At 48.3% G+C, this 27,934-nt stretch overlaps 8 protein-coding genes across 8 annotated transcripts; 3 read left to right on the forward strand and 5 right to left on the reverse strand.

Annotated features, from left to right (window-relative positions):
- Positions 1-266: 266 nt before the first annotated feature.
- On the reverse strand, positions 267-2,089 carry H6S33_002522 (uncharacterized protein; the record flags this gene model as incomplete). The annotated part of the gene is made up of 5 exons (XM_044833868.1): positions 267-317; positions 408-1,554; positions 1,637-1,755; positions 1,834-1,886; positions 1,963-2,089. The coding sequence occupies 5 exons, from the start codon at positions 2,087-2,089 to the stop codon at positions 267-269; spliced, it is 1,497 nt and encodes a 498-aa protein (XP_044692683.1).
- A 253-nt stretch (positions 2,090-2,342) lies between these two features.
- On the forward strand, positions 2,343-3,447 carry H6S33_002523 (uncharacterized protein; the record flags this gene model as incomplete). Its single annotated transcript, XM_044833869.1, has 3 exons — positions 2,343-3,054; positions 3,168-3,273; positions 3,345-3,447. 3 exons carry the CDS (start codon positions 2,343-2,345, stop codon positions 3,445-3,447), a joined length of 921 nt encoding a protein of 306 aa, XP_044692684.1.
- A 268-nt stretch (positions 3,448-3,715) lies between these two features.
- On the reverse strand, positions 3,716-5,665 carry H6S33_002524 (uncharacterized protein; the record flags this gene model as incomplete). The annotated part of the gene is made up of 2 exons (XM_044833870.1): positions 3,716-3,911; positions 3,999-5,665. 2 exons carry the CDS (start codon positions 5,663-5,665, stop codon positions 3,716-3,718), a joined length of 1,863 nt encoding a protein of 620 aa, XP_044692685.1.
- A 377-nt stretch (positions 5,666-6,042) lies between these two features.
- On the forward strand, positions 6,043-7,005 carry H6S33_002525 (uncharacterized protein; the record flags this gene model as incomplete). Its single annotated transcript, XM_044833871.1, has 3 exons — positions 6,043-6,543; positions 6,604-6,683; positions 6,780-7,005. The coding sequence occupies 3 exons, from the start codon at positions 6,043-6,045 to the stop codon at positions 7,003-7,005; spliced, it is 807 nt and encodes a 268-aa protein (XP_044692686.1).
- Positions 7,006-9,007: 2,002 nt separating this feature from the next.
- Positions 9,008-11,566, reverse strand: H6S33_002526 (uncharacterized protein; the record flags this gene model as incomplete). The annotated part of the gene is made up of 2 exons (XM_044833872.1): positions 9,008-10,899; positions 10,960-11,566. 2 exons carry the CDS (start codon positions 11,564-11,566, stop codon positions 9,008-9,010), a joined length of 2,499 nt encoding a protein of 832 aa, XP_044692687.1.
- Positions 11,567-15,709: 4,143 nt separating this feature from the next.
- On the reverse strand, positions 15,710-19,890 carry H6S33_002527 (uncharacterized protein; the record flags this gene model as incomplete). The annotated part of the gene is made up of 18 exons (XM_044833873.1): positions 15,710-15,802; positions 15,864-16,113; positions 16,165-16,331; positions 16,387-16,465; positions 16,529-17,165; positions 17,219-17,303; positions 17,362-17,661; positions 17,717-17,958; positions 18,009-18,531; positions 18,583-18,719; positions 18,772-18,956; positions 19,009-19,066; positions 19,119-19,199; positions 19,260-19,417; positions 19,487-19,562; positions 19,626-19,643; positions 19,711-19,757; positions 19,850-19,890. The coding sequence occupies 18 exons, from the start codon at positions 19,888-19,890 to the stop codon at positions 15,710-15,712; spliced, it is 3,177 nt and encodes a 1,058-aa protein (XP_044692688.1).
- Positions 19,891-22,158: 2,268 nt separating this feature from the next.
- On the forward strand, positions 22,159-23,270 carry H6S33_002528 (uncharacterized protein; the record flags this gene model as incomplete). Its single annotated transcript, XM_044833874.1, has 6 exons — positions 22,159-22,348; positions 22,414-22,525; positions 22,588-22,689; positions 22,744-22,951; positions 23,012-23,153; positions 23,209-23,270. The coding sequence occupies 6 exons, from the start codon at positions 22,159-22,161 to the stop codon at positions 23,268-23,270; spliced, it is 816 nt and encodes a 271-aa protein (XP_044692689.1).
- Positions 23,271-25,942: 2,672 nt separating this feature from the next.
- Positions 25,943-27,141, reverse strand: H6S33_002529 (uncharacterized protein; the record flags this gene model as incomplete). The annotated part of the gene is made up of 4 exons (XM_044833876.1): positions 25,943-26,305; positions 26,365-26,423; positions 26,518-26,591; positions 26,651-27,141. The coding sequence occupies 4 exons, from the start codon at positions 27,139-27,141 to the stop codon at positions 25,943-25,945; spliced, it is 987 nt and encodes a 328-aa protein (XP_044692690.1).
- Between the last annotated feature and the right edge of the window lie 793 nt (positions 27,142-27,934).

The following is a 27,934-nucleotide window of genomic DNA, read 5'->3' on the forward strand; positions in this document are numbered from 1 at the left end:
GAAAACGCAAGCACAGAGACAATGAGACAACGAGACAACGAGACAAGGAAACAAGAGAGAAAACGAGGACACACACACCAGATCATCTGTCATCTAGATATCTAGCCTTTATTCAGCCAGTCAGTAGTATGATGGCTATTTAGGTAAATATCTAGCACACATGATGAAAAGGTAGAGTAGAAAAAATAGGAAGAAGAAACCCACAGTGCATGTAATATCGGTCCAAAAAGAAAGCGAAAAAACGAAAATGAAACTCCCATCTCTCCCTACTCCTTCCTCTCCTTCCCCTTCTCATCTCTCTTCGGCTCAAAATCCAGCTACCACCACCGCCCAGCACCCATCAGCACAAGCTCTCACAAGTGCACAACAACTAAAAAAACAAAAAAAAAAACATCATTATATCATACCTGATTCCCATTATAATACTTCCTCCCCACCTCCTCCTTCCCCCCCTCCCCCTCCGGCGCATCATACAGCGTCCGAATCCTGCCATTCGCACTACTCGCGCGACTAACACTCCCGCCCGGCCCCTCCCTCACCTCACTCCTCCCCGCCCGCCCCAACGTCGCCCCCTCCCTCTCCCTCTCCCTCTCCCCCCCTCTCTCCGCCGCCGCCGGCGCAGCCGCCACCACCGGCGCACGCGCCGGATACCCAACCCCCAGCACCGTCGCAACAGCGCCGTAGATCAGACCATACGCCCTCCCGAGAATGCCCACCTCGCTGCTGGCCCCGCCGCCGTTGTACGCGCTGACATAGCTCTGCGCGGGGACCAGGACCAGCGTTGCCGTGGGCGCGAGGCCAAGCTCGAGGAGAGTGCTGCCCTCGTCGCTGAGCGAGAGCTGCTTATTCGGTGATGGCGCCAGGATCTGTAAGAAGCTGTAGGGGTGGTCGCTGTTGTCCGTCCGATGTGCGTCGAGCCACGTCCTGACATCCGTGGCCAGGGTTGCGGTGGAGGGGAAGCGACTTTTGAGGGACGAGCCGTCGAGGAGGCGGAAGGAGAGTGCTGTTTCTGACGGGGTGGAGCGCGGGGGTGGTGGTGTGCTGGTGGAGACGGGGGGTGTGGGTGCGGTGCTGGTGGTGGTGGAGGCGCGTTGGCGGCGCTCGATTTTGTCGTTTTCGAGGAGCTGCAGGACGCGTTTGCGGTCTTCGGCGGCGGCGAGCTGGCGCTTGCGCTGCTGCTCGAGGTAGGCGAGGTGGCCGGCGGAGGATTCGCGGCGGGAGGAGGAGCTGGGGGTGGGGGTTGTGGAGCCGCGGCGGGCAGCAGCAGCGGGTGTGGTCGAGTCGCGGCGGGCGGAGGAGGAGGAGGTGGAGGGTGGCGCGGGGGAAGTGGACGGTTGTGGGGGAGCTACGGTCGTGGGTGCGGCAGCGGTAGCAGCGGACTGCGGAGAGTTAACTGGAACTGGGGCTGGGGCTGGAGCAGCAGCGGCGGCGGCGGCGGCGGCGGCGGCAGGAACAGCTTCGGGGGTCTCAGTCTCCGTCAGAGCTGCCTTGATCCCGGCCATAAACTCGTCCCGTGTCACTCCAGCCGCAACATTGGCCACCATCGCTCCATTCCTACACACCCCAAGCATTAGCTACATCTAGCGCACCTCCTCCCTCCCTCTCCCCACGCCGGACACCAGAGGACTGCACATACTTGACCACAACCAGATACGGCACCGCCTGTATCGGGCAAAACGCCGCCAGGAAACCCGCCTCCACCGACCCCGCCTGCAGCTTCAGCAGCACGCACCGGCTGCGCAGCAACGGCAGCACCTACATCACAGAACACTAGTCAGCTCAACCGCCCCCTTTTCTTCCCGCAGCTGGATGTAGGTAGGGAGAGATTTATACCTCCTCGTCCTGCATGTACTCGTCCTGCCATGTCGAGCTCGCCGCGCCATCGTCTGTGGAGCTGGCTGTCAGTGGACGAAACGCACGATCGTGCACGTGGGGTAAGGGGACGCGTATCAGCGCGCTTACCGGCTATGAAGCAAGCGAGCGGGAGGCCCTGGGTGATTGACGTTGCGACGGCGGCCTCGATGGGGCCCGTGAAGAAGAGGGGGGCGGCGTCGTCGGGAGCTGTGGTGGTGGTGGGAGTGTCGGACATGGTGGTGATGTTGTGGGAGCTGGGGGGAAGAGAGGGCGTGGGAAACTACTTGTAGGTTGTGGTGGGCTGCATGCGTGCATGGATGGCCTGGGCCACAGGCTTGGCGGTGACTTCATTGCGGTGGGGGAGAGGGAGGTCCGACATGTACGGCCCTGCACAGCGGTATCGAGACCTGGGAGCCGCGATATCAAAAAGCTACAACCAACAAATCCACAACATCGACTCCTATCACTATTCCACCAATTGACCGACCATGAGCTGCCGCCCCTTCACTCTCCTCCGCCCCTTCACTCTCCTCCGCCCCACCATCCGCCCCCGTCACCCACCCCTCCTCCCCCGCCGCCACGCGCACTCCCCCGCCGACGACCCCAACTTCACCTCCATCCTCGACCAACCCCCCACGCTCATCCGCAGCGGTCGCAAAAAGCACGGCCCAGGCCTGCTTATCCTCGCCGCCATCCCCATCACCGCCTTCGCCCTCGGCACCTGGCAGCTGCAACGCCTCGAGTGGAAAACCAAGCTCATAACCACCTACACCGACCGGCTCCTCCGCGACCCCCTGCCCCTCCCACCGCACATCAACACGTCCCTCATCCCCGAATTCGACTACCGGCGCGTGCTCGCCAGCGGCCGCTTCCGGCACGACCAGGAGATGCTGCTGGGCCCGCGCGTGCGCGAGGGCGAGAACGGGTATCTGGTCGTCACGCCGCTGGAGCGCGAGAACGGGTCGACGATACTGGTGAACCGCGGGTGGATTGCCAAGGAGAAGAAGGAGCACAAGAGTAGGGCGCCGGAGGCCCTGCCGAGAGGGGTGGTGCAGGTGCTCGGGCTGATGAGGATGCCGTGGAAGAGGAATATGTTTACGCCGCCGAATGCGCCGGAGCGGGGGGAGTTCTATTTTCCGGATGTGGCGGGGATGGCGAGGTTGGTGGGGGCGCAGGAGGTGTGGGTGGAGGAGACGACGGGTGAGTGATGCTGCTGCTGCTGCGGGGGGAGAGGGTGGATGTGAAGGGGGATGTGAGAAGAGAGGAGAGGAAGAGAAGAGGGCAGTGTTGACGGGTGTGTGTGTGGTGGGCAGATCCGGATTATATTGTGGCCATGGACCACGCCGTGAAGGGGATCCCGATTGCGAGGGCCGCGGAGGTCAACATCAGGAACAACCACATGCAGTACATCTTCACCTGGTGAGCCGCCCCCTCTCCCCAATTCTTCTTCCTATTGGGCCATATCAGACAGAGACTCTGACTTGCGAAAGGTATGGCCTCGCGCTCGCCACATCGGTCATGTTCTACATCCTCGTCAAGCGCCCGCCGCCAGACATCACCAAGCGCGTGCGGCAGTCGGGCGAGTGGGCGTAGAAGAGCAGCACCAGTACAGTACAGTATAGCACAGTGACTAGAAAGCCGTGAAAAGGCCGGCTCCTTATTGTTCTTGCTGATTGTTCGTTCGTTCCTATTGTACATTTACAACACCCATCCATTCCTATATAAAATTACAGCTAGCTACTATTGACGAGAAGTAAGAAGAAAAAATAAAAGTAGAAAAAGTAGAACAAGAAAACTCCTAATAAAAGCAAAAGAAATGAAAGCCTTGTTAATTGCTGCTACTTACTGCCTGCCTGCCTGACTAGGTCTCCCCGCTCTCCTCGGCCTCAGTTTCCACTTCTACGGCCTTTGCCTTCCCCTTCCCCTCCACCTTCCCCTTCCTCTTCCCGCCCCTCGCACTCTTCACCACCGGCATCCTCACCTGCTGCAGCAGCTCCCTCGGCAGATGCCTCTGCGCCAACGAGAACAGCGTCGACCCCTCCGTAATCTGTCTCTGCCTGTCACCGCACCCCAATTAGCCACCCTTCACCCATACCCCCTCTTCACCCACCTCACCCCCCATCTCAGAAAAAGAGTCAACTCACCTCCCCATCAACACCACCACATCCCCCTCCTCGATCGTCTTCCTCCCCGCATGCCCCGCATACGCCGCCAGGTCTCCCGCCACCTGCTCCCAAAACGCATCCGACGCCTTCACCAGCGCCTCCAAGGCCTCGTTGCCAATCGACGCGCCGCCGGCGAACGTCTGCGCCATCTTCTTGATCGTTGCGCGCGGGAAGGGCGGCAGCGGGTGGCCGTGGCGCGAGAGCGGGTGTTGCTTCCGTTTCGGCTTTTGTGTTTTTGGGGCGGTGGATGCTGCTGCGAGGTTGGTGGTAGCGGTGGGGTCGTCGTTGTCGGAGTCGAGGTCGGCGTCGGGGCCGGGGGAGTACTCGAGGGGGGCACCGCTGTCGGATTCGGAGTCGGAGTCGTGAGCGGGCGCAGGCGCGGGAGAGCCTTCGGGCTCGGTGGGCATGGGGAGGAAGAAGGATTCCCCCTCATCGAACGCCAGCTCCTCCCCCCCCATGCCCATCGTGACATCGCCCTCCTCGTCCTCCTCCTCGGGCACAAAGCCCATCCTCACCGACTCCTCGCCCACACTGATGCCCCCCACCGTGACCTCCCCCACGCCCATACTCACATCCGCTACCGTCGTCTCCCCCGCCTCCTCCTCCCCCCCCTGCTCCCTTAGCGCATCCAGATCCGCAAACCGATCATCCCACGTAAGCCCAAAGCTGCTCCTCCCCCCCCACGGCTGCTCACTCACCGCGCGCCTTCCCCTCTCCACGCTCCTCGCCTCGGGCCTCTCCAGCACCTCCCATTCCTCCTCCCCATCGTCATAAAAATTGACCTCCGTCCGCGGCCGCTCCTCCTCCTCGCCCGGGTCCGAGAAATACATCATCTCCTCCTCCTGCACGCGCGGCGTCTGCACCGGCGTGGGCACGAACGGCGCCGTCGTTGGCGCCAGGATGCCACTAAGCTTCAGCAGCCAGTCGCGCGGGGACTCACGGGCCGGGGCGTTGTAGCGGCCGGACTTTCGGCGCGAGGGGGTCGCGGCGCGGCGCGTGAACGCGCGGATGGCATGTGGGGAGCGCGCGGTCAGTTTGGGGGCGAGGCGGTGGGCGCCGGGGGTGCGGCGGGTGGAGGGGTGGGGGCGCAGGTGGTGCGGTGTGGTGGGGGGGCGGTTGAGGCCGGCGGCAAGGGTGAGAAGGTTTCGTTGTGGGGTGAATTGGGGGGATGTAGTTGCGGTGGGGGGGGCTGCCGGCGTCGCCTGTGGTTGTGGTGCTGCCTCTGGCTCTCGTTGCGGTGATGCCGCGGCCGGGGGCGTAGGGGTCGCAGATACAGGCGCACTCTTGACCACCGGCGACCTCCCCACAGGCTTCGGCGCCGGTGTCGGTGTCGGCGTCGGCGTGCCAGCAGCACTACGTGTACTACTCCCGCCTGGTGCACTGCTCGCAATTGCAGGCGGCGTGCTCGCAGCAGGGATGTCTGCACTTTCCGCATTCACCGGTGTGCCTGTGATCTGAGAGCTACTCTGCACCTGGCTTGTCGTGTACACCTGCGATGCCTCTGATGCTGACGCTTCTTCTGCAGGTGCGGCGGTCGGCGTAGCTTCTACTTGCACTTGTGCCTCCTCGGGGAACTCGGTCATGTAGTTTGTTGGCGGCGGCGGGGGAGCTGCCATGCCGGGGGGGGGAGTCCTGCGGAGTCCCATTGCGTGCTGTGTTCTCGCCCTTGAGTCTTGGGGTAGATAGCTGGTGGTGGTGGTGGGGGATGGGGGATGGGGGATGGCTGATATCGGTGTTTGTGCGGATGTCTGTGGTGTTGAGGCGTTGAGGCGTTGAGGTGTTGCCGGCCGTCAATTATCGCACCGTCGCGTATTCCTTGTCCGTCCTGCACCGGACGCGGCGTGCACGTGACGCCCCGCATCCGGTTGAACCCAACAGCCCGGGTGCGTGTTACCCTGCCCACCCCACCCGGCGCAGTCTGCGCAACACCGAAAAAAAAGATCCCAGCAGCAGCAGAGCTTCACCCAACATCAAGATCTCGAATATCTCGAATATCTCGAACATCTCCACCCCCAAAACCTCAATGGACGACGACTTCGACGGCGCCGACGTCCGCGTCGAAGCCACCGCCCCCGCACCCGCCACCGACGCTCTCTCAAAGCGAAAACGCAAGCGCGAGAAAGAAAAAGCCAATAAAGCCGCCGCTGCCACCACCACCGCCACCTCCTCCACCACCACCCCCACCTCCCGCCCCTCCAAAAAGGCCAAACCCGCCCCCAAATCCACCCCCATCACCACCACCCCCGACGACGGCTCCATCGACCCCACAATCGCCCACATGGACCCCCCGCTCCTCGCCGACCACCTCATCTCGCGCCACAAGCACTGGCACCCCACGCTCAGCGCCGTCGAGCTGCACGACGCACACATCCCCGCCGCCCACTTCGGCGACACGACGCACTGGCAGTCGCAGCGGTCGCTGGCGAACCTGCCCAACTACCTCGAAAAATGTTGTCGAGTTGCCGGCGCGAAGAAGTTCAGGCTGGACCAGGCGGCGGAGGCGCACGGCGCGCCGCATACGCTGGTTGTGACGGCGGCGGCGCTGAGGGCGTCGAGGGTGGCTAGTGCGCTGAGGAAGTATCAGAGTAAGGATGCGATGGTGGCGAAGCTGTTTGCGAAGCATATTAAGCTGGCGGAGAGTGTGGAGGTGTGTAAGAACAACCGGTGAGTGCCTCGTCCCTCCCTCCCTCCCCTCCCTTTCCTTTCCTTTCCCCCGCGCGCAGAGAGAGGAGGCTATAGCTGACAGCGAGGTGGTGGTAGGATTGGAATCGCGGTCGGCACACCTTCTCGAATCCTCGAAGTGCTCAAAGAAGAGGTGCTGAAGCTGGACGAGCTGCGGTGGATCGTGGTGGATGCGAGTTATGTGGACAAGAAGGGGTTTGGCGTGTTTGGGATCCGCGAGGTGCAGGAGGGCGTTATGGAGCTGTTTGGGCATGAGAAGGTGAAGAAGCGGTTTGAGGAGGGGTTGAAGATTTTGTTTTTTTAGATATAAAAGTTTGATGGATTGGACTGTATATTAGTGGAGTTTAATAATGTCGTGTGCTTGCTTGTAGATTCTGGTATGTGGAACAGCGCATTTAGAGGTGGAGCGCTGTGGAAGCTTGATCCCCGACTAAAAATTATATATAAGTAGTGTGCGGCATGAGTCGGCTATAATCGAGTGTAAAAATCGAGTATTTAATTTGATTAGACTCGGTTAGGGTGATAATCATGACTAGTCTTTCGTAATAAATCGATTAAATCATGAGTATAGAAAGACAGTGAAAGCAGGAAAATGACAGCAGAAATAACCATCTTTCTTCCAATGATCTTAAAGAAAGGGCCAATTTTGGGGGGAAAATTCGGTTTCTAAGGCCTGAAATATCATCCTGTAAATAATCAGAATAATCGATTACAATAATGCCTCACACTATATAATATAAGCAGCCTTGGAGATTTCCGCTGGTAGTAATCTCGATCTCACACGCATAGCCCACCCCCCAGCACCCTGTTTCGCCGCCATTTCGCCGCCATTGTCACCGAGTTAATATGTTGAATATATCGAGTGATGACTCATGACGCACCATATTCTCTACAGTTACCGGGTCGACAACATACCCCATGACCCACACAGAGGTTCTGAGTCCACAAGCAATACCACAACAGACTCCTCCGCAAAGGTATGGTCAATTCCCAGATTTTGAATGCAAAAAAGTAGTCGACCAGCTCTCTGCGTACAATTCATCACACCAGCGTATATTTGAGACTGACCATAGACCCTGCCCCGTGAAAGCGTCTACAACTCATGGTCGCCACCCCTCCCTACCTGCACGTAGCTCACAAAAGAAACGGAAAGACCAGGCAGGCACAACCACCGCGGCGGGCGGCCCCGGCGGGAAATGATTTCTGGACCGCCGAGGCCAGACCGACCTGGAGCCGTGCCGGCAGGAAATTCCGGAAGCGAGATCATTGGTCGAATGTAGCTGCGTGTGCTTGCCAAATTTTTTTTTTTTTTTTGTGTCTAGCTCTTCCTCATCCGGAAACACCGGGAAGAAAAACGTCCTGAATTGGATTACATGTAGCTAATGTATTTGGTAAGGCGACGTGACGTCGTTGCGACTCTTACCTAACAGGAAGAAAAAATTACGGCTAGTATGACTCACAACCACCCTATGTGTAAAGACTAACTGCATGTAACATGTGCGCATCACCACCTACAACCCACCCCTAGCTGTTTCTAATTTCCACACTATGTACTTAGCTAATGGCAATTCCTGATCCGGCCACGGACAACTTCGGGCACGAATCTAGAGTAATAGAATTTTATTCTACCATACCATGCCGTACCGCGGCCAGTAACTCCTGTCTGTATACGTACGTTCTTTGCTGTTGCAAATTAAACCTTTGGATTCGATGTGTCGTGTGCTCTCGCCGGATTGGTGTCTATGCGTCAGATCATCAAATATCACTCGGTAGTCTTTTACGCTGGTGTTGGCCGGGATGGCTCTCGGGCGAGGTCGTTATGAGTGCCAGGAGGTAAACACGTGCTTAAACAGTTCTAGAGCCCTCTCTCATAGTAGTAATAATGGGTTTCGGTGCACGCTATCGGGTTCTGCGCTTTTTTCACATGCCGACATGTTAATTCTTTACAATCCTATTGTTTCCCTCATCACGCCAAGTCGGTGCCAATGATAGTTTGTCCGGTAGTTGAGCACGGGTGTACCATGCTTGAGGCTACACGCATATATGTAAAACACATCACACCGAGCTCACAAGAACAAGAACCACTGACGGACTATAGTATTCAGTTACACAACAATTTATTTATCGGTCTAAAACACAAAAAGCATCTATGTATCTACTCTACTCAATAACATGACATCTAATCTATATATCCAATTTCCAATTTTGCATATGATGCAATACATGATAAATCAATAACAAATTTAAAAACAATTACAATATCCAATTCAAAAGCTTAAAGTCCTGCATCCGCCATCTCCATCTCCCTAGATACCTCTAGCTCCACTCATGGGCTGACACACTCCTCTATACCGTGCCATCGTACAATATCGACAACAGTCCCAATCGGGGTCGTGGGATGTAGATGTCGAAGCCTCACGACTCGTAGTGATGGGGTCCTGTGACTCGATTTCGTTGACTGTGACGGAACCGGTATCTACAATCCCGCCCCAGTCGACCTCGGGTGTTGCTTCTTCCCCGTTTCCGCCTTGATGGATGAGTCTATTCGCAGAACCGTTTTCATGGCCGGACGAAGACTCTCCGTTGTCATTGTGCTCGTCGTCACTGTCGTCTTCGTCGTCTGCATCGTTGGCTTCCTGGTCACTGTCGGGTTGGTAGGCAGCGTTGAATTCAAAGCCATCATCTGAATGGTTGTCATATTGGTTGCCATCGTTACGATTGCGGTCGTGGGTATCATCGTAGCCATTGTCATCATCGTAGCCATTGTCATCATCGGAGCCATTGTCATCATCGGAGCCATTGTCATCATCGGAGCCATTGTCATGATCGTGGCCACTGTTGGGACCTCTATATGGGAAGCCAACGGGAGGTTCGGGGCCACTGCCGTATACGTAGGCAAGGTTGCATGTTGCGCAATGATCGGCAAACCGGATATATTCGCCCTCGAAAACACCATTGTCGTTATATGCGCCCCTCAGATAACCATGAGGGTCATTGGGATTCAGCCAGTAATGATACTCCGGGGTGTCGCTGTGTTGGGAATCATCATCGTACAGGACATATTCGCCCTCAAAATCGCCGTCGCTGTTCCACGCGCCGACCCAATAACCATCCCGGTCTTCGGAATCAATCCAACAAGTATGCTCGAAGGGGTTGCCCCAGATGCCATACCCCGCAAAGAGGCTCGTCCAGTAACCTTCATCGGCATGGGGGCACGGGTCCCTACAATCACAATCCTCATAGGGGGACACCCAATAAATAGCCTCGCCATAGGGGTTTATCCAGTAACCATTCCCAATATAGCGCCAATATTGACCCTCCTCATTGTCGCTATCATCGTTGATGCTTTCACTCCCATCACTCTGAGCATCAGAGCTAGGGTACTCGACATCTAGACTTCCATAATCTTCACTCGTGTCATTGAGGTCGTCGAGGGAGTCACTATCGTCATCGAGGTTGAAGGACTCAACATCATCGTTGCAAAGACTTCCACTCTCTTCAGAAGTACCGAGGGACCTGACATCATAATCGGAGTCAGAAGGCCCAGCCCCATCATAATAATCGAAGCCGCAAGGTTCAGCTTCATCAGAACCGGAGTCGAAAAATTCAGCTTCATCAGAATCGGGATTGAAAGGTTTAGCTTCATCAGAATCGGAGCCGGAAGCTTCAGCTTCATCGGAATCGGGGTCGGAGGTCTCAGCTTCATCTTCATCAATAAGGCCGGGCGCAACATCACCATCATCAGAAAGATGGGACTCCTCGCTCTCAATGACATTAACGGCCCAGGCTTGGATATCTACATCCATAGCATTATCGATCTCCAAGAAGGCCGCCTTCACAAATTCCTCATCAACAGCCACACCATCCATCAGTGCCATCCTCACCTTCGTCTGCAACTGCACCATCTTGGACATCTCGGTCCCAAGTGGCGGAGGCAGCCCCGACAGATCAATTTGTGCCAGCATCTCATACATCTCTTTTGCACAGCTGAAACTGTACTTAAAATAGCTGACGTATATATCTATGGTGGTGGTCTCGAACCGGGCCTCGATGAAAAGCACGACATCCTGCCACTCTTCGCGGCTTATGAATGGCAGGTAATATGGGCAGGGACAAACAGGTTCCGGGCTAGGTGACGGCGGCGGTGATGGTGATTGTGATGGTGATGGCGGCGGTGGTGCCGGTTCGTCATAGGGTTCTAAGCTTTCATCGGAATCGGAATTTTCATCGGAATCTGAATTTTCATCGGAATCCGAACCTTCTTCGGAATCTGAGCTTTCGTCGGAATCTGAGCTTTCGTCGGAATCTGAGCTTTCGTCGGAATCTGAGCTTTCGTCGGAATCTGAGCTTTCGTCGGAATCTGAGCTTTCGTCGGAATCTGAGCTTTTATCGGAATCTACTTCGCTCTCGGGCTCGGTGTACCAGGAACCTTCGGAGCTCTTGGAGCTCTCGGAGTAGCTGGGCTCCGGCTCCTCCTCTTTCTCCTCACCACCACCAGCCCGGGGGATCTGGTCAACGGTTTCATTGAGGGTGAAGAAATACTCATTCTCATATATATCCCCATCATCGTCTATTTCATTATCCTCGTCCCTTTCGTCATCTGCCTCCATCCCCTCATCAGGGAAGATTCCACATGGGGATGCGGTGTTTTGAGAATCATTCTCAATTTCGCTACCAGCTTGGGTTCGGCGGCTGGAAATTGATGCTTCGCTTTGGTTGTCGGGATTCCAATCCCCGGCCCCCGAAAGATAAAAATTTATGACAATCATTTGAGCTTCGGCGTTCAAAGTCCTGAAGTTGCGGTCCCAAGGGCGTACCGGGAACATGATCTCGGAAACAGGTGTGTTTTTAACGTAATCAGACATTTCGAGGTAAGGTAATAAGACTTTTAAGGGGTAGGATTTTGGAAGAGGAAGATATTCGAAGAGAGGAAGATATTCGAAGAGAGGAAGATATTCGAAGAGAGGAAGATATTTGAAGAGAGGAAGATATTGGAACAGAGGATGATATTTGAGAGAGTAAGGTATTCGAAGAGAGGGTGACGTTCGAAGAGAAGATGACGTTCGAACAGAGATATTTGAAAAGAGTAATATATTTGAAAAGGGATAATATTCGAATAGAGGAAGGTATATGAAGAGGTAATAGTATCCGAAGAGACTATGATATTCAAAGAGATGATGTTCGAGAAGAGTAATAGATTTCAGAAAATAGTAAGAGACTTGAACGTTATATTTACTGAAGCAAACGAGATTTGATAATGAAGAAAGTGAAGTGGTTCGTGGGGGAGGGCGGCCGTCGATCGCTTAAATACATGTACCCAAAAGGGTTCATAGTACCTGCTTACGATAGCAGCAGTTACCTCATGATACCTTCATGCGCTCACGGGGGTATGACGACCACGGAGGTATGGAATCTTTTTACCACAACGCCGGAGAGTACTAAGATCTATTTGCAAATGGATATGCCGTTATTTTTGGCGAATAAAAGCCCATGGGCTTAAAGCAAAGTAGTGGTGGAAATGAAGGGAAACGAGACTTGTTGATTGACTCAAGTCACGAGTATAGTATTTTCTGGGACAATGGCGAAGCTGGGTCAATGACGAATGGCAAACTTTCAGCAAACCATAGGGCTGATAGTCAGCCAAGGCAAATGGGTCGGTGCGCTTTTGTTAGCTTTTGTTGGTTTTGATTGGCTAATTCGGCATCGAAGAATATTCGCCATTGTCCCAGAAAAGACGGTATATGAGTATACCGCCATTTTCTCTTGAATTTTCCCCACGTTCACCAATTTGCTTTAAGCCCATAGGTTTACTCGCGAGGATTCATTGTTCGAGTTTCATGCGATATTTCGAATTTACTTATTTTTGTAAATTTAGCTGTCCCGCAGATGGAAACAGAGCCAAATATCCTCACACCCCGTGAGCGCAATACCCCTGTGAGCTCACCTCGTTTTTTTTTTCTTTCAGTAATGGTGGTAATGATTATTTGTACATGTTCTTAGTAATACCGCTAGCCTCTTTCAGACAGGCTTGATGAGAGTCCCACCCAACATAGTAACATAAAATCTATTCATGTAGCGACTTCTTTAATAATGATCAAACCATTGCGACGGCATAGCATAATATTCCGAGCCGTGTCCTATGATTCACTCCGCGCCCTATCTAGTTTCTCTCTCTTTCATTGCAATCCAAGGATAACTGGTCCAGAACACTACGTATACCTACAATATGCCATAGTATTTTTTGTTTTTTTGTCAGGCCTTGGAGAGAATTCGCCTCCCTCTGAGGTGAGGTGAATTGTTTTCAACGGCAGCCATCTTGGCAGCGCCTTGTTAAGAGATATGTAAGTTATTTTTGGGGGGATGGGGCGGAGATTTCTCAAGTACGTTCAATATACGAAGTTTTGGTAGGAAGAATTGGGAGTGTGTAATCTAGGGTTAGGTGAGTTCCCGAGAAATCTCAGGGTTAGGTGAGTTTCCGCATGTTAAACAGAGGAATTTCAGGGTTAGGGTTTCTCTTTCTGTCCGATTATATTGAACCTCTTCTCGACTCTGTGGAAACACGAAATTATTTTGTCCTACTCCTCCCACCCAACCTCCAAACCAAATTAAAGAAGCTTCTGGCTAAGAAGGAAGGGAGACTTGGCGATACTGTAGTATCGAGGCTAGGGTAGTGATTCTGCTGTTCAACTTCCATAGCACACAAAGTTACGTAGAGTATAATGGACCTGGGCTGGCCCGAGACTGTTTTCACCCACGGGATGTTGACAGCATGTAGCCTTGGGTATTGGAAAACAGGGGAGTTCAAAAATCTTGACTGTTCTATTTCCTCTCTGGTTTCATCCGCCAATACGTAAACTACATGTACCTCATACCCCGGAGAATTATAGTTGTTTTCATATTGTCTGCCGACTCCGGGTCATATACACATTAAGTGACGGCCCGTTTAGGCAACTTGGAAATCACTTTATACGTATGCAATTCAGTGCAGACAGACAATACGAAAAGAGCTGCAATTGCTACAACCATGTAACTCAATATACTCTACGATCTTGCCTACTACACGGTGGAAACCCGGGAAATCTGTCTAGGTGTAAGAAACAAAACTCTTTGACTATCCCTTGGCCTGATAGAAACTATAAATTACGGGACTTCCTATATCGGTAGGCCTTTTCAGTGGCAAAGTCACTGCTCCACAATGGTAGCGTGTGGCTTAGTGTTAATGATGAGTGGAGCAGTGGCTTTACTACTGGAAGGGCCTACTGTAGTTTCTACGAGATTTGGTTGCAATGACTTCCGAGATACCCGTTGAGGTATATGTATCTTAAGTTAAAGTTTCGGCAGCATTGCCTAATATGTACTCTACCCTGAACAAACTAAGCTTAGAATACACCCGACCGGCCACTCCACGTGGAACCCCCAACTATAACCCATAATAATAAATCAATATTCTAAAGAATCAGAGTAATATGAGGCTGTTTAACTGCCCCCGCTTGCGAGCGAGGATAAATCGAGAACCACAAGTTTTCGACTGCGATCGCGCGAGTTAGGAGGTACTTACATAATGTACCTAGGAACTAATTCAGGGCCTTTGTTCAGTTGAAGGGATATATATATTTACGACCGCCGGGCCCAGGCAGGGGCTCTCGCAGAGGATACCTAGGGTCAAAGTCCAGGGCGTCGTTTATTTCAACCACAATTGACAGTAGGGCGCATTCTTGACATGTCGATGACACTCACTACACTATACCGCGGAAGTATGTACAGCGGTAGGTAATAAGTGATGGAACGACCTAAGACACAGTGATACCTGTTTTAGGTAAAACGCCACCAACATACGGTGTCTGCAGGTATAACTGTACCTCAGGGCGTTCCATCACTTATTACCTAACGCTGTACATGATGTAGTTGACATTTATCTTTTTTTTTATCTCGCACTCCTGACTCAATCTAACCCCTTTACAGAAAAGCTCTTCTATTGTCATTTGTTTCCCTTGTATTTTTCACAAGATTTACTACTCATACCTTCATGACTAAAGTACAAACAACATGATACCTTTAGATCCCCCCCCCCCGCGCGTCACTATTTGGCATGCTCCAATGGCATGCTCCGATGGCATGTATGCAGTCTAGAACGTAAGAAATTCGAGGTTTTGAAATTGATCCCTGTGGCTAGGTTTAGCGGATTTGTGGGACGTGCATGTGTCTGCTAAGGTTATATAAAGGAATATGTGGGTAAAAACTTCCGGGAAACCCAACCCAGACCCGGCGCCCCGACCATTAAATAGAGTCAAATTACGATAAAAGGGGGAAATGGTGCCAAAGATCAAGAGAGAAGCCAAGAGAGCCGGCGGGCGTGGGGAACATAGGCTCTAGAAGATAGAAATAATTTTTAGAAAGGACCCCGAGTGGTAACCCCCGGGCACCCTCGTAAATGTAGATGCTAGCAAAGATGGAAAGTCTCCATGTCACGTGTAGGCTGTGTTTTGACATCACGATGCGAGGGCTAAGGTTGAGAGACATGGGGCCCGGAGACTGTGCGTGTTTGTATCTTCCGTCCAACCGACAACCGAGTGATTGTTCATGATATACGATTTCAATGTCCACCTAAAATAGGTAAGCCTTAGATGGCGCACATGGTGGGATAAACCTGAATGGCCCAAAAATCTTGTTCATTATTCACTGACACTCTCAGCTGTATAGACTTTCCTATTGGATATAAATTCAATCTATATAGGGGCATTCAAGAGGGTAACTCGATTGCTAGTTAAATGACGATATAACTGAGATAAATATTCGTATAAAAGCCTGATAGCCAATAAAGACAAGAAAAAAAGTGCACAATGGAGCAGTCCACGTTCACATCATCCAGAGAAGCCGAATTATTTGAAAGAGATAGTTTTAAGAAGAGTAAAAAAGATATTCCACATGACTGGACAATTAGTAAAGAGCACAAAAACGGTAATTTCCCCCGGCCCTGAGCATGAGCACACACCATTCATTCCAAGGGCTTAGTCTGAATCCTGAACATATGAGTGCTTCCTCATCTCCCCAAGCCTGAAACGTGCTTGAGTCAACCTGTTTTCGAGTTCTTTGATTTCGACCTAAAAGAAACAACCAAGAGATTAATGTTGAGTATAAAATATTCAGGTAGAAATCACATACCTGTTGTTCCATCTCTTGGACCTTAATCTCGTATCCACTGAGTTTGGAGTAATCCATGGCCTCATTCTCATCATTGTTCTTTGCTGCAATGATTTCTTGAACCTGTTTGACCAGTGATCTACAAGCGCCTGTCACGGCCTTTGAGGCAGTTTCCAGACGTTCTTGCGATTTAGACATGAAAGATGCCTTAACCCGAGAAGCTGCGACAAGCTGTGCTGTTGAAGCGGCAACATCATTGGCAACGACAATCCTATATCGTTATTAGCCTGTATGTAAATTGTACCGAAAGAGAAAATCATACAATTGCTCCAGCTTGTTGCGTCCACTAAGCACACCATCGGCTGTTTCGATAAGCATATTGGTGGAGGTAGCCACTGCCTTGGCAGCGGAGATCAACCCTTCTGTCCAACGATTGTTTCGCTTGTAGAAAGCAGTCCGAGAACTGCTTCCTTTACCTTGGGCCACAATCTGAAAAAAATGTTAATCCGTCTATATACCTAAACAGTGGCCAGGGTATAATTACCTCTTTTTGGGAGATAGTGGCAGCCTTGAGAAGCTGAGCAATTGCATTCGTAACTGCAATTGCAGCGTCCAAGATTGAGCTACAATATATAGTTAGCCATCAGACTCTGTAATAACGAAAAAATAAACTAGATCTGACGTACTCATGGATTCTGATCTCAAAAGTCGAAAAGGCATCTTTTGGCTTCTTCATGAGTTGGGCCAAGCGTGCCGCGGCGGCATCGATAGCGTCCGCAACCTTACTGAGCTCATTGTCCACAAGATCACCAATGTCTCCACTGGCCTTTGACAGATCGGCCCCTTTGGTCATGAACTGTTCGGCAAGTTTCGTCAATTTCTGGAGGTTCTTTTGAACTTCCAAATTACTGGATACAACGACATCCATCTTCTGATCTTGACTCAGCCCGTCCAAACGGAAAGACATGAGGTTTTGGAAAAATTTGACACTTGTATTCGCAGATTGTCTTGCTGCTGCCATGATGGCATCGCTTTTATTCTCGTCAGTGGCTAATCGTGTAACACCTTTAGCATTGGCCAATACATCCGAGATTGCTCCTGCAAAGACATGAAGTGTCTTGATGATTGAAGACTGAGGGCTATTGGGACCATCAACAACAAAGTTGTTAAATTGGGTGGCGAATTCCGTAGCGCTAAGCTGGGCTTTCTCTACCTGAGAGAGAAGATAGCCCGGCGATGCGCTCTGGTTTCCTGCATTCATGGGAGACTCAAGCTCGTACAAAGCGTCGTCCACTCTCTGAACACCGCTCTGTAATACAGAATCTGTCCGATGTCGTCAATAGGCTTTCAATTTTCAGATTAGGCTAGCTTCATACCTATGATTTCTGTCAATCTCTTCAATTGATCTAAAATTACCCCGTCAATTTGTGCTTCTAGAACAATATCACTCTCGTTGTTGTGCTAAACATAAATGTTAGAGTAGTGACATCAACATATCAAAAACTTAACGAATTCATACCAATCTCATTTCATTGAGCTCCAGAAGGGTCTGGTCCATTCCTGCCTTGAATATCTCTAGTTCTTCCTCCTTCTCTCGTAATCGTCTCTCCATGTCATGGTCTCTATCGCCAACTCTGGATTGTAGTTCGTCCAACGCTCGTTGCTTACTACGCAACAGCTCTTCCATTTCTGCCATTTCCCTGTTATGTCGAGATAGCAAAGCTGAGAGTTCAGTGCCTTTAGATTTTTCGTTGTTTTCGGCTTTTTCTTGAGCAAATCGAAGCTCTCTTCGAACCTTTTCAACCTCTTCCTTCTGGGTCTGGAACATAGGTTAATACTAACACTTATTAAAGTTCTGTTTAAAATAAACTTACTCCTTTAACACGGTCTAGATCGTACAAAGCGCGATCTCGTTCTCGAATCATGTCTGCCAGCTCAAGATTCTTGGATTTCATTTCTCGCTCCAATTTTTCTCGTCTATCGTTTGCCTCTTGTGCGGACGCAGCCTTGAGCTGGATTTGTTTGAATTTACCGAGTAACTCCAAGTGTTCGTGCCGAAGCTGGGAGTAAAGCTTTGCTAAAGCCTCGTACTTATTCTTCCACATATTCACTTGCTCTATAAACAATTAGCATACCAATAAATAAGCCTTTCTCGGATACCCTTACCCTGTAAAGACCTGATTAGATCGTCCTTAGACGCTAGTTGCTGTCCGATGTTGGATTGCAGATTTGCGATTTCACTCTCCAAAGCCTTTACTTTTTGATCATATGATTCGAGCAATAACAAATGCTGATCGTGGTGTCCTTTATATTCTAGCAATTGTCGTTCGAGTTCTGCAACATGCCCTTGAGCTTGTCTCGCCATTTGATCTCTCATTAATTGCTCTTGGGCTAGCCGTTGCTGCTCCATTTGTTGCCTCTGCATCTCTTCAAACTGAGCTTGTTGTTGCATAGCTTGCATTTGTTGTCGCCGAAGTTCTTCCGCTCTTTGTAGCTCTAACTGCCTTTGTTGTTCCTCGTATTCCCGTTGTTGCTGTTGCACCTTTTCATTTGACCAGAAATCCCCAATTGCCTCTGCTTCTGGCTGTGCGGGAGGAGGCGGAGGCGGAGGTGCGGTTTCCTGGGCCTCAACTGGCCTTCGTGGAAGAGCTGGGGCAGTCTCTCCGTTGCCCAGCAAATTGGGCGGATCCTATCTTATGTGAGTACAAAATAAACGGCCGGAACTAAGCTAGTATATTACCTGCGGCAACTTCGGTGGAGAAATCAACTCAGTCAAGTATCGAAGATTCGAGCACTCGTAGTAAAACCGGACTAAACGATAATGTTGACCGTTGTAGCGTTCCCGCAAAGGTGCGAGAGCATCATCATCACCAGTCGCTATTCTAAGTTAGAGAACTATACTGAGAAAAAGGCCTTAATAAAGATTTACTTTGATGCATAGCCCTCAACATGCTGGTGATAAATTTATAAATTCCATAACTTTCCTGAACCAATGGTACCAGTGCAGAAATACGGCATTCATTGTCAACGCCATGCCGGAAATGGGAGAAAATTAGTTTTTGGAAAGTTTCAATTTGGTCTTGCAGAGTCATCAAATCCATAATTGTCTCGTATCTGTAAAGAGTTAGTTAGTGTTTAGAAACATGCCAGAACGTCTAAATGATACCCTTCGTTTGGATCATTGATTGTTTTAAGACTGATATATTCTTCATAATCAAATACACCTGTGCGGAAATTAGCTTGCACTTCTCAAAAAGAAAGATCGAAAACTCATACCATCGAACTCCGGGTGATGCCGGTGGAATGCAAGCTTGGCCAAAAGGAAATAGACATATTCCCGAATCAATGGTCCATAACCTGATCTTGGAGTTAGCTGTTCGGCAAGATGATTGTTATTTCCGAATGATACTGCCGTACCCCGAATGCCTTCATCGGAGGTCCCGTTAGTAAGTGATTCCAGCCACCCGGTATGGGCATGCGCTTCTCTGATTGTGACCGGATGGCCTTCTTGAAGAACTTTATGGATGCAGATCAAGGCTTTGAAGGTCTGAACTTCGCTTTGTAAGATGGGCAACCTGTGAAGTGAGCTCCGGTGTCAGCGCACGGACTTGCTTGAAATAATAGGAGTAAAGCTATAGACCTACACTTTCAAGCCCGACCAAAACGATGTTGAGGATTTGTGGTCCCAGGTGTAGACGATGCACGACCGGACATGCTTCCCTATAATTGGAGTTCTTTAAGCTCTATGCCCCTGGATCTCGTAGCTTCGAAGGAGGAACACACGTTTAGGGGCCTTTTCCTCTATGTGTTAATACAAACGTTAGCCGATTATCTGCCAACCAAGTTATACGAACAAGATATTACATACCAATATTGGTAGCTTTCTTGATGTTGATTGAGAGGTCCGTCTCGGTTCTATGAGGGGTTCAGAATGAACTCGTCATTAGCCTCTATTTCTCCCAGCTATGTCTAATCAACGCAAAGGTATACTAGGGAGTCTCGCTAACCTAGTCATATCGACATTTCGCGACGCGCCGCTGTAGGACATGGTGAACAATAAGTATGGTTCCCGATGCTGAGGTAGTTATTGGAAGTCTCGTGGTTAATCACTGAAGTTGAAAGTTGAGGAGGAACGCAAGCGATGCGAGGGCAGAAAAGATACCCTGGTTGTACTGTAGGTACTTGATGGGAAGGTTTGTTAGGGCGGGGGGTGCTCCGTGGGGTGTTTATGTACGTACCTGGTACACTAGAACTGTAAGGTATTACCTGGGGAACCGGCGTAGTGAAACAGGTGAAGCTCTGCCAAGCCGGGAACTCGAGGTGGTGAGGTGCTGGGGCCGCGCAACTGTCTGACGACTACAGAAATCACACTGGACTTGAATATAAGGACTCAGAACAAGGCAATCGAACTATTTGAGTGGTTCCGCTTCTATTACCATAGCTATATACACATTGATACCGTATAATATGAAGCTCATAACTACATGTACATGTACATGTACGTAGGCCTAATACTTTAGTCTACCAGCATACAAGAAGAAAAAGATGAAATGCCCACTGTAGGCACTTATAATGTATATCCTGTTTCCAAGAATTTTAAACATAGTTCTGTAGAACGAATGATTCTTGAGCACTTGACAGTGAGATATTCACTGTTAACAATCAAATTGAGGAAAGTGTAAAATGTGGGTTAGGTTTGGGAATTCTGATGAGTGGAAGCATAAGGTTGATAGAGCGATTGATCTCTACAATGAATCTCGAATAAAGAACAAAATGAGAAGGGTAGAAGCAAACGATTTCTAACCGTAAATGAACCACATATTGACCTCTACATAGGAGATATCATATCGAAATACGCAATAATCAAGCACCCAGGACAGCTGCAGTACAGGCCGTGTATTCACAAAGGAGACTTATGAAAAAGAAGAAGAAAAGAGAAACCTAGTTCTCGTTCATGATTAAACCGGCTGCCTCTTACAAACAGGAGGGCAAAGGTGGATTTCATATAGCAAAGTACACATGCTGCAGAAGCTCACGAAGCAAAGGACTGATATCGCTGGCGAGAACTCCCCCCTCGAAACGTTGATCTTGCGTAATGTCATATGATAGCTGATGGTGAGCACCTGGAATGGAGAGTAAATACGTTAAGCGGGTAAGAATGGTCGGTAGTAATATTGACAAAACCATACTCACAAAGGCTATGAATATCCATGCTGGAAGAAACGTTTGTGGCTTGTTATTTCCACCCACTAGCTGGAGTGTCCAAGAAGTCAAATAAGCGTTTATCGCGCCGATTGAGAAGAGTCGAACTATGGTGGCTAGTTATCCAGTATCGGTCGTCAGCCTGATTCATATGGCATCCCAAGATTTTGCAAACCGCTTCAACGCCATGGGCGAAGAAAGAAAGGGGAAGACCTTTGGGCGTGTAGTAAATGAGCCTAGCAATATCAGCAAAAGCTCACAGACAGAATTCGTGATCGATGCCTACCATCTCGCCATAAGGTTATTAATTAAGATATATGAAAGATATGCAGAAGTACCACACTACAGATAAATGGTTAGAATCACTATTCTACATGAACGTAAAGCTTTAGACCTCTAGCTGTACGCACCCAAAGGCATGCCAACCAAAGCTCAACTCCAGAACACCTGAGGCCTGCGTTGCCCAAAATTGCCAAAGCACACCTAGAAAGTCCTAAAATACTCGGGCATACCGAAAGCCCCCGACATAATATCAAGGGAATATGGTAGCGTCTATCGACTCCCAAGATCGAAGCCACCCGGGGGTGCTGGAGGTTGGCCCTGGAAGGATTTGTGGGATCGCGAGGGTCCTCTCGCGCAGACGCCGGAGCCAGCTGAGCTGTCTACGCGGCAATATGCTGCCGCGATGCACTATATAGGGTGCTTTTAGGGGAGAAGATGATGCCGAAATTCTGTATAATACGAAAGCTATGGTGGGCTGTGAAGGTTGGAACGTTAGGTGAAGACGACAATTGACGCTACCGAGACAAGAAAGGAGCTAGGCATGAAGCAAGGTACAAGGGACAAGTGGAGGGATGAGGCTCAGGCGGGGCAAGCCGAGGTGTTTCAATATATGTAAATTTTGTGATATGAAAACTGGCACCAATATATGAGAAGTATAGATAAATACACTCATATGAGAGAGGTTGAATAGAGCCGGTTTTATGTATACATGTATCTTACCTGTTGTATACGACTGTTCCGTTTCCGTGCTACGAGCATTGTCTTCTTAATTCTTACAACTTTGAAACGAACCTTGTGAACCCCACATCATCGTCACCACAAACCACCAACAATGGCACATTGTCTCCTGCGAGCGCGAAGTACTATCTTCCCCAAAGCCTCCCCCGTTTTGCAATTTCTGCGGTACAAACATGCTGGCCAGGCAATGACGATGCCGTCGTCGTCGAGGGTACAGCGGAGTGCGTCCGTGGCTCAAAAGGAGCTTATTGGAGATGCGACAACAGACATTGGGCTACTTACTGGTAGCGTAGTCCCTATTTTCCCTTTAGTCGTTCCGTTATTGAATAGAAATATCAATTTTTCATAGATTCATTTATTATGCCCACCGGAGCGAACTTGCCTTCGTTATTTAGCAAGCCGGGGGAGCGCCTCTCCCTGATCAAGATCCGAATAAAGCAACGCCTCTATGATTTAAGAGAGTAAGTCAACTATAGCAGAGATTCCTTTTACCTCAGAAAAAATTCTAATTTTTATTTCACAGTATGGCGGTCTTCAGATGGACTACAAAACAGAAACTTCGGATTTGGGAGCCTAAAAAAGTAGCGCCGTCGCTTCACAAGGACATGTACACCGCTTTCGCCGAGTGAGAGGCCTGAATTCGTTCCCGGTGCCTACCTAGACTAATTTGAAAAACAAGTGGAGATTTAGACAGTCTTCGGCTGCTGTGCGGCGATGGTCTACTAAACTCGTTTCAGAAGCGAATCGCAGCGCGGAGAAACGCTAAAATGGAATGGAAGCTACACAAATTGTTAAGTAGACCAAAAGTTGTCTCTAACAAAGCACACCACTATATGGGTTATGATCAGGACAGACGGCAAGCTATTGTCAAGATCCACTCACTACAGGTTCTTCCCCACGCACATACTCCGCGACAGCATGAGGTGTAATACTGAGCCTGCATACAGAGCCTTTCCAAATTTGACGCTCAAGGAAAACTTCTTAAGGGCGAGCCAAAGGAAGTTGTCGAATACTTAGTGATTGAGAAAAACTATCACATGGGGAAGGAGAGTCCTTGGTACGTCTGGGGGACAACTGAGGAGACTACAAGTACGTACCTTTTTTTACCCTCTTTTGTATTCAAGTATATTGATTTGCTGGCAAGTGCAACGTTTCATCGAGGAAAATAGGAAGAAAGAAGCTAGAACCAAATACGCTTATCAATAAATTAGAATGGATGTCTGATAGGGGGCACTATCATTGACATGTATATTATAGCCCTACATGGATATATTTACAATGATGTATCATCAATGCAGTACATAAACTTTACTTTTGATGTTTGGACTAGCCCTCGGTCCTGCCTGCCATAGGTGGGACCACGATCGTGGCTTGCTATTTGATGTAATAAATACCTCACTCCTAGAATATATTTTGATCTATGTAAATATATATTATTTACTTTTACGATCAAATAGTTTAACACAAGGAGTAATTTTTCTATCCCGTTTTTGAGAAAGCTACATATATATACAGAGGTACTATACATAACCCCGTATCACCACAAATACATATCACTATAAAATAAGAAAGTAGAATAATTCGTCATGTATATTCCCCGAGCTATATACATATACTAGCAAAGACGCAAAGTCTCAGGGTTCCGTAACTCTTAACCTTAGCCCTCATGCACGTGACCGCGACCGGAGACTTTACATCTTTGCTAGTACTATAGCTCCTTTGATATAAAGAGGATTTATATCCTTAGATTTATATCCTATCTTAGATTTAATATCATAAGCCTTTGCCGTAATTCATCTAGGCTTAGTATTCTAACGTTGCTTTGGCGAATTAGAAGATGTACTCGAAGAGGATTATCACTTGCCATACGAGTGATATTTGATGAAGGAGTCCAGCTGTAATGGTTCTCGAAAGCCGTATTCAATGAAAAAAAGCCTACTTATGTTATTTTGAGTGACTTGGAAAACTTATTTTTGATTTGATAGATTGTTATGACCAATCTATATATCTCTGATTACCTACATTGCGCACAGTCAACATGATGAGCATAATTTTAAGGACCGGCGTGATATTAAACACCCCACCATCAAAAATTTCGATGGCAAAGGAAACTGACAAAGTTCGGCTCAACTCGCACACTCAATAGATAGCTTCACCAGCCTGCCCAGCAACGGTTAGCACATAGTCACCTTGTGAGGGCCGTACAGCTAGCTTCTCAATCTCTATTTTACTTTATACGAGTTACTACTGGCTGTTGGCGGGTGTCAGATCGGAAAACCTAGGTCTCTGGCTACTAGAGCTCACCGTAAGGTCTCACTGATTACGCAATTGCATAAGCCGATCTACTTACCACTTTGTTATTACAAAGTGCTTTTTCTTCTTTTTTTCCCTTCGAAACAGTACTAGTTCAGAAGGGATTGCTGCAACAAAGGTTTTCTATAGTGATTTATGGTACTGGACTATATACCTATTAGAGAGTTAGATGCAAATCCTCAAAGTTTTTGTTATTCGTAAATCTATCAGTTGGCACAATTTTCGAACCTTTCAAAGCAAGTCGACTGTAATTAATTACCTTTAAGCTTGCTACCACACTCTACTAGACATGTTAATGTATCAATTTACACATTGCCCATACAAAATCAACGAGGAAAAGGCACAAATGATGCATTAACTCGGGACGTTATTTGTAAATGCATTTACTCGGGAGACAATTGGGAAATGATTTTAAAACGATTAATGGACAACATATATATAGGTCCTTATTTCACACTTTTGTACCAAATACGACTTTTGTATTCATTTTGGATGATTACTGTAATTAACGACATTGTAATGTGTTTCCCCATCCATATCTATCCATTAATTAACCCTATATTTGATAGGATACTATATTCATCCATGATATAGTAGATATAATACTAAGCAATCTAGAGATTTCCTCTAGTTCAAATCCCCCAACGTTCACTTTTTATTTTTATTATCCGTATATATACCGTTATAGAGGATGAGTAAATGTGTATCTTAAATGCATCAATTCATTCTTTGATTCATTATTTATGCATTTACACGTATATTAACAATAATGCAATATTCTAAATACGACTTTCGGACGGGTTTACCCATACAAAAAAAAAGATGTGTTACCCCTACAAAAAAAAGATGCATTAAAGATGCATTTACATGTCTGGTAGAGACGGTGTAAGTATATGGCATCTGAGAAGTGATTTATAATTGGTGATTTCAGAATAATCTTGCAAAGAGGGATGAATACACGGTGAACTATGAAATAGATATCGAGTCCCGAGTGGAAAGTAGAGAGGAAGAGAGATATTACACGGTTCTCATCTCGGTCCTATTATGTGTTTTGATGTCCATTTAGAGCGAGTAGGTAGATATATATGTGCATCATGATCATGAGCTTCTATTTAGGTACTTAATTTCACGTAGCTCTAGAATTATGTAATTCTATCAAAGAAAACTAAAGGTTCAAAGAAAGGCTCAAGGGAAGGTCCAAACAAACACCAAACAAACAAATCAGTAAACATAGCACCGTACAGACAAAGAGTAAAGGTCCAGATCAAAGACAAAAACAAAAACAAATAAACATATCACCGCACTGACAAAAGAAGACATGATCAGAACCTCAGATAAGCGTAAAATCCTAGACAACAAATACTACGGGCCCAAAACCCCACCAACCAAACAAAGAAACAACTAAAAGGAGGACCGATATAAAGAGAACTGATGGAAAGAGAACCGACAGAAAGAGAATTGGATAGAGAGAGTATTGAATAGATAAACAGTGAAAGTCTATAGAAACAGTAATCAGTCCATGGAGATCGGATGGAATGAGCAACCCTCACGGGTGGTATTCCAATTTAAAAACCCGCAAGGTTGTTGTCAGTGGCAACTCCCAAAGCATGATCAAATCCCTCCATTAAGGCATCAAAATTCTGAGCAGTTGGCTCTTGTACCCAGATGTTTGTCAGATCATCAAGATTGAGGTACCCAGGGCTTTGGCGGTGAATTGTTGGGGGTGGAGGTGGTGGTGGAGGTGGAGGTGGAGATGGAATCGCCAGACTACTGCTGCGATGAATAGCGGGGTTGCGGATATGCTCAGTATTATCACCAACCGTAGCTGACTTCTTGCGGCGGCGAACAACATCTTCAGGTTTCCGAGGTGTATACTTATACCCAGGATGCTTTACGTGGTGCTCTCGTGCAGATTTTGCGGCCAAATCCTTTTCTAGATTAGCAATATGAGCATATTTACTTGAAGTGATTATTATTTTTAATTCACCTTATAATGCTCTCTAATCTTAGGATCAAGCTCTCGCCACCGTTGCCCGACGATCCGCGCTATAACGTAAATTGTCAATAAAATGATCAAAAGGGTCAAAACGAACACATATTATCAGGTTTTGAGGGATAAATGAGCAACAAAAAAACTTACAAACATCGTTGTTCCCAATCCCCGGGTATTTCTGGCGAACAGCCTTCATCTCTGTGTTGCGATATATTATAAAACTATCCGCATTTATAGTTAGCATCTCAAATCATTAGAAGGATTATACCAATGAACTTACGCATTCATAGGACGAGGAACATGGTCTAATAAATTCTTCTTGGTAACTCGACTCACGCCTTGCGCTAACATCTGTGGGTCCACAAAACTCTCATGACCTTGGAAAATTGTTTCTGCAGAAGTGACAGTAGGGTCATAAACGAAGACCAGATCACCCTCGTTGGTCCTAACACAAGGATAACCGTTCATATGATTGGTTTTTTCTACAACAGTAAATGTTTGGGGCCCATGGTCATCGCCTTCTTTCCCTGGCCCTCGTTGATCCGGAGATAAAACCTTAACTCTCAGGATATGGCCGTCTGATCCAGTGAAATCGAAAGAAGGAGGGTCACGGCGGGGTTTGAGCCCTGCCAATCTATCTAAAGCGGTCTTTTCATTTGAATTGGCAAAGCTCTGATTGATATGACCCATAGCTTCTTCGAGCATCTGTTCTGGCCGAAGAGTAGAGCTATTCTTCGGACGCAACCCAGGTTTTTGGAAGCCTGAAAACATGGAATCTCTTTATTGGTGAACTGATAAGGTGTTAAGAATAGAGCAAGCTCAGAGATGGGCGGCCAACAGAATAAGATGTTTCGGAGAGGTGACCGGAGTAGTAAAGATTGAAGAAACTACGAGCGTAGTTGATATGCGTTGAAATAGGTTTGATTTATATATATGTGTTATAAATGGCAGAAAATGTTAGATGATTTAGAAATTGAAAGATTTCTAGAAGGAAGTCAGTCAGATTTGAGTCTCTGTGGGCAAAATCAAGAGCAGTACCAGTTTAATCGTGGCTGTCGACTGACTACATGTGAGCCGAGTAAAAGGCGTACGTAATCTGAGAGTCGATCCTCTTGAAAGCTGTTGTCTTCTGGGCTTGAGCTTCTAAGGATGTAGCTTATACGTAGATGTTATATATATGTTGAGAACTTGAAAGTATTTCAAGGTGCGGTCCGTGTCCATGGTTGTTGTGAACAAAGAGAAGAGGCCCCTTGGTGAAATCCAAGCGAACTGGGTTAGGGCCCATTGAATGAAACATTGAATAAAAGATAATTTAGCAGTGTATAAGTAGCCAGGCTATAATGAGGCTACAGGGATGTTTGTTAACCATTTATCTTGCTTAGAAGACAATACACGATTGTACCTATTCGATCTGGAACTCTCCACAAAACTTTCTGTAAGGTTATGGCACAACCCCCGATCAACTCCATTAGCGAGTGAGCCTGAAGGCTCAAATTAGACGTTTTTGTGGCTCTTTAATCGAGTGAAACAGAATAATTACATATTCTGGAACACGTATATGGTG

Source organism: Morchella sextelata, assembly GCF_020137385.1.
Source record: "Morchella sextelata strain SCLS chromosome Unknown scls_13, whole genome shotgun sequence".
In the NCBI taxonomy this organism is placed as follows: domain Eukaryota; kingdom Fungi; phylum Ascomycota; class Pezizomycetes; order Pezizales; family Morchellaceae; genus Morchella; species Morchella sextelata.